General features: G+C 47.9%; 1 protein-coding gene across 1 annotated transcript; it reads left to right on the top strand.

Annotated features, from left to right (window-relative positions):
• Positions 1-3,929: 3,929 nt before the first annotated feature.
• Positions 3,930-4,500, top strand: VOLCADRAFT_84698 (uncharacterized protein; the record flags this gene model as incomplete). Its single annotated transcript, XM_002958880.1, has 3 exons — positions 3,930-3,971; positions 4,022-4,138; positions 4,189-4,500. Coding segments are annotated over 3 exons (282 nt in total), but the record flags the coding sequence as incomplete, so codon positions are not given.
• Between the last annotated feature and the right edge of the window lie 1,525 nt (positions 4,501-6,025).

The following is a 6,025-nucleotide window of genomic DNA, read 5'->3' as shown; positions in this document are numbered from 1 at the left end:
GCATCTTTGAATCCATATCATATATGCTTGTTGGGGACGCATCGACTGGTGCCAGACCGTGATGCCCTTGAAAGACGAGTTTCACCCGTGGATGTGAAGGAAGGGAGGCAATGAAGCAGGCAAGCTTGAAGACGAGCATCTTCACCACATTCTGATTCTGTCGCCAATTCGTAATCGCTGCCAGCGCGGCCGTAAATAAGCGGGTAAGGTGTATTCATTGTCAAACCTTGTGTAAGGGATGTTGCACTGTCACTGTGTCGTGCCTGAGCATACTTCGTTTTCCTTGTCCATACATGGTGAGCATTGATCCCCGTGATTTGTGATGCTGCCTGCAGGATGGGGCGTCACTACCTGGGCCCAGTGGAATACCTGCAGTACATCAGGGAGAACAAGCAGGTGTGGACCATGGTAGGCTATAGTGGCATACAGGAGTACATGTGATGGATGTGTTTACAATTATCCCTTGATACACCCAGGATACTACAGAATGTCAGTGCAGCAGACTCATGGTATGGAAGTCAACATTTTCATTCACGGTATACATGTCGGGAAGCTGGCCCTGTGGGTGGCCATTGCATTGCCAGAGGACCAATACCCCACAAAAGCATGCAAGGACTATGCCAGAGGCAGGGTTGTAAAAAGTACCTGACCATGTATATGATGTAGCACCTCATGATCATGTCCCTTAGTAGCAACTTTTGCCTGTGCTCACCATATATGACACTCTTACTGACCAACAGTGTCATGTTTGTGACATGCATTAGCCCATATCAATGACAGCAATGCCATGGACATGATTTTGCCTGCTGATGCGTATGCAGCAGGCTTTGAATGGTGGACCTGCAGCTGAGCTGGGCGCCACGATGGATGGTGGCCTGGTGAGTAGCAGCTGCAGCGGCAGCGGCAACGGCAGCAGCAGCAGCAGCAGCAGCGGAAGCGGAAGCGGAAGCGGCAGTGGCAGCCGCAGCCACAGCCGCAGCCGCAGCCGCAGCCACAGCCGCAGCCACAGCCGCAGCCGCAGCCGCAGCCACCGGCACAGGCACAGCCGCAGCCGCAGCCGCAGCCACAGCTGCAGCCATGGCAGCAGTGGCAGCAGCAGCAGGCACAGCAGCGGCAGCAGCCGTGACAACAGCAGCAATAGCAGTGACAGCCATAGTGGCATCGGTGGTGGCAGTGGTGGCAGTGCTTCTGAGCAGCAGCAAGCAGAGGCAGCTGCTGTAACACAGCAAAGGCGTAACCCGGGATGCTCAGATTGGCATTTGCGTCGTTACATTGCCCCCCACTTAGCAATGGACGTCCTCGGCCATTATTTCGAGCACAGGAGCCATCCCACCTCGCGCCAGTGCGCTGGTTTATCCATTACACCATGAAATCGCCAATTTGCGACTTGCTGGTTGCCAGAATCGAACCGCCGACCCGAAGTTTATTTCGGAATTCGTGCGGTCCCGTCTCGATACCATTGTAACACAGCAAAGGCGTAACCCGGGATGCTCAGATTGGCATTTGCGTCGTTACAGCTGCAGATAAGACTCCGTCCAAGCAGGAGGAGCTAGCACATGCAGAGTTGGGCTAATGCAGACAAGAGCAACCTGCTGTAGCTGCAGCTGCATCATCCTCAGAGCAGCAATGCAGCTCGTGCCCAGCCTCCCACTATAGCTGTGATTCATCCAAGCTAGCCTTTAAGCTTCGCGCCTGGTATGTGTGCTTGAAGCTATGTATGTGCTGCAGATGTTGCTGTAACCATCTAAGATTTTATATGCCGCTACACGCCTAACCCACGTTGCACGTATCAACGTACCTGTGTACCAGAGAGCACAGGTACTCAGGGACAAGAAACATGCCATCGGCCGGTCAGGTCTCAGCCTTCCTTGGATACAGGCCATGGAAAAGGTTAAGAATCTGCAAGGTCAGTGTATGCAAGCTTGTATTTTCCCAAAATGTTGACCCAATGGCATCACACTGTATGCATGTCTTGCATTTTTTTGCAAACAGATGAAGCAGCCTGGGGCATGGAGGGTGCAAAGTACCTGCAGCAGTGCCTCACAGAGCAGCTGGTGGCTGCCTGGGGGGTGTCTGCACAGGATCTGGATCATGCCAAGGTAGGCTCGCTGGTTACATAGGTTAATGATACAGTACTAGCAGGTTTAGCAGTGATAATTTAGCTAGTTGTTGACTATGCTATGCATGTGAACTTCACACTTGTAGGTTGTCATCAGGTGTATGGGATGTCTTTACTACGCCCCACTTCACACCGTCACTTACATCCGTGGTGGCGGCCTGGCTAAGTCCCTTTTCAAGACCCAGGCATGCCCAGTGTGCGACATTTCAATCCTGAACAACGACACCCCAGGGGGCTATGGTGTGTGGTACGGACGGGTAGGCAAATGGAGGTTTGGTTTCCATTCGTTGTGTGTATGTACTTCAGTTCTCTGGAGTTTGCTCATATGTGCATGGCCCTTGTGTGCAGGTGCAGCTACTGCTCAGCGTGCTCTACAAAGACAAGGTAGCAGATGTGGTGTATGTTAACTGGTTTGATGCTCCAGAAGATGAATGGAACCGTGAACTGAATCTCCGTCCGCTGCGATGGCAGAGGTAATAAAAGTAGTTTACACACAGTCATAATTTCAGTTGTATACCTCCCTCTCTTGCACTAACACTAACCATTGATTGTCCACACAACCTCCACTTCCAGGGTGACTGGAAAACCAGCAGCAGCTTATGGGTGTATCCCGTTTGAGTCCATTATCGAGAGAGTGTGCATTGTTCGGATCTCCCAAGTTAAAGTCAAACGTACACGTGGTTCCTCCAGCAGAAGCATGGATGATGTGGAAGAGTCCATGGGCAATGCAGTTCCCACAGCACAATTTGTGCTCAACGAGCTCATCGGCAGCCCACCCCATGGCCTTTTGCCAGTCGTGTTGGAGGATATTGCTGAAGAAGTCAGGCAGCAGTCTCAAGAGAGTGAAAAGTGAAGCTTGCGCCCATCAGAAGCATGGGCACTATTGGACAAGCTTATGGCCATCGAGGAATGGGAGCAATGGGAGTCTGGTTGCGTGTGGTCAAAAGATGATGACACAGATGAAGTTTCATCAGACGAGGCGTAGCAAAGACGTCCTAGATAATAACGACCGGGTAGAGGAGGATTTATCAATTGGGGCTCATGGGAGTAGGAAATGACTGTTTGTGTTGTGCTGATAGTGTCGGAGAATTTATTCTGTTAAGTGTTTTGGTTGTGTTTTGGAGTTGCAGCATTAATAGGCCAGATAACATGTGGATTATTCATGTAGTACAGCAGACTGAGGGATTGTGGGCTGAGAGCTGAGATTCCTTGTGTGATGCATCACACATATGTGTGATAGTAACGTATGAAGAATATGTGAAAATTGTAATCCCCTGAGCTTCTATACATCCCATATATTTCTGTGCACAAATGACACATGTAAACATCCTGGCAAGTATACAGCATAGCCTAAACAAGGTCAGGTATAGGCTGTCATGTAAACATGAAGGCCTATTATGTGATGCCTATAGCAGTCTTGTAATAGGCCTAATAGGCCTATTACATAATAGGCCTTCATGTTTACTAGGCACTCGTGTACACACACACTTGTATAGGCACTGTTGGTTACAACATCACGTGTAGACGCATGCATATACCAGGCAAGTATACACTACAGCCTAAACAAGATCAGGTATAGGCTGTCATGTAAACATGAAGGCCTATTATGTGATGCCTATAGCAGTCTTGTAATAGGCACTCGTGTACACACACACTTGTATAGGCACGGTTGGTTACAACATTACGTGTAGATGCATGCATATACCTGGCAAGTATACACCACAGCCTAAACAAGGTCAGGTATAGGCTGTCATGTAAAGGGCAATGCATATTACGTGATGCCTATAGCGGTCTTGTAATAGGCGCTCATGTACACACGCACCTGTATAGGCACTGTTGTTTACAACATTACGTGTAGACGCATGCATATACCTGGCAAGTATACACCACAGCCTAAACAAGGTCAGGTATAGGCTGTCATGTAAAGGGCATTGCATATTACTTGATGCCTATAGCGGTCTTGTAATAGGCGCTCATGTACACACGCACCTGTATAGGCACTGTTGTTTACAACATTACGTGTAGACGCATGCATATACCTGGCAAGTATACACCACAGCCTAAACAAGGTCAGGTATAGGCTGTCATGTAAAGGGCATTGCATATTACTTGATGCCTATAGCGGTCTTGTAATAGGCGCTCATGTACACACGCACCTGTATAGGCACTGTTGTTTACAGCATTACGTGTAGACGCATGCATATACCTGGCAAGTATACACCACAGCCTAAACAAGGTCAGGTATTCTACATATATACAGGGTCCTCTATTAGGCAAACATGTACATATGTCCCTCTTTAGGTCTGGGCCTTTATTTCTCGTATAATACGTGTACACCTAACTGGCCTATATACCTTTCACCTATTTTCCCGAATATCTCGCCTATACAATGCCCGAAAAAATACAGACTCTTTGAGCGATGCTGAGCACGTTCTTATTGTGCGACCGAAGTCTAGGCTAAGGCGCAAATTCCTGGTGATGCTGCATCCACTTCGGACCGACCCACTTCGCGTGGTGAGTCCACATATCTCAGCATTCGACAGAATAAACTCAGCAAACACCCAAATCCTGTCGGCACCAAACGAACTTAGCCTCTCCCAGAGGCTTTGTGGTTTGTTTTGGTTTTGTTTTGGGTTTTGTTTTGTTTTGTTTGGTTTGGTTTCGTTTTCCCTACAAACGCGGAGGGGGGTTAAGAAACTTAGGAGAATGCTTAAGAACGATAAGAACGTCTGAAGAACACGGAGGCAGCGGGTGTGCATTCTTAATCATTCTTACACTGGGATTAAGCGGTTTTATGTAAGTATGTCATATAAGTATGAATTAAGAATGCATCAGCCATGAAAACATTCTGTAATTAATGCCGGATGGAGCTCTTATAATTCCCGGATAGGTAATACATCACAGTGATTGCAAAACAGTGAATATACCATGAAATTTCATGAAAACCATCGACATGTGTCTGGGTGTAATAATGCGAGACAGGCCTCTTAGATTAATCTAACAGATTCACTCAACAGATTCACTCATCATGATCATGATAAGCGAATTCATAACCTATAATCAAATCACCTATGAATCACCTTGCATATGTGTGTATTACATGTACATGGCTAGCTGCAGGTAAAACTACCCATACAATCATAGCTTGCGAGCTGAAGGCCCTGGGGCAATACCTGTACACCTAGAAGCGACGGAGAACAGGAAACACCGCACTGTCATACTCCTGGCATCTGGTGGGGCTGACGTGTGCAGCCAGGATCTGGAGCAGGGTAGGCTCCGGCAGTGCCTGAATGGCAGAGGAAGATAGGTGAGGTAGGCGTGATGGGGAGAGGAGACAGGACCCAGGCGCGGGGCAAGCCCTACCAACTCATAGGGGGTCTAACAGCGGCTAACAGGCGTGCCTGTTAGGGAATGTTAGCCTAACAGATTCTCTAACAGTGATGGGGCTGTCAGACGATGTTTGGGCTGGCGGCAGGTGGATCTGGCTGTTAACAAGCATGTTGAAGAAGTAGAACAGGAATTGGTGCTGTTAGCCGTTGTTAAGGCTTGTCAGATGTTTTCAGACTGTATTTTAGCTCTGTCTCACGTTGTTGATGGATGATGTCGTTTAGAACAAACATTCTTGAACGGTTTGTAACGAAATGTCCTGCCTTTTGCCTAATATTTGGCAAACCATACGTTTCAAGCAATATCATCAATCATGCATATTACCTCGCTTATTAGCAAGGCACTAATTGACTGGATGAAAATCCAGGCTGCTGTTCCAAAAGCACTACTGCTGCAGTGAATTTAGGCATGAAACGAATGGCACTACTTACATGGCGTAAGGTATCCATGTGCTTCACAGTTTAGCATACGAAGCACTACTGCATTTGAAAAGCAGTTCAACGCCAATACCTACTTACA

Source organism: Volvox carteri (genome assembly GCF_000143455.1).
Source record: "Volvox carteri f. nagariensis unplaced genomic scaffold VOLCAscaffold_110, whole genome shotgun sequence".
Lineage (NCBI taxonomy): Eukaryota > Viridiplantae > Chlorophyta > Chlorophyceae > Chlamydomonadales > Volvocaceae > Volvox > Volvox carteri.
The sequence above is the reverse complement of the archived record's forward strand: the minus strand, read 5'-3'. Positions and strand labels throughout refer to the sequence as shown.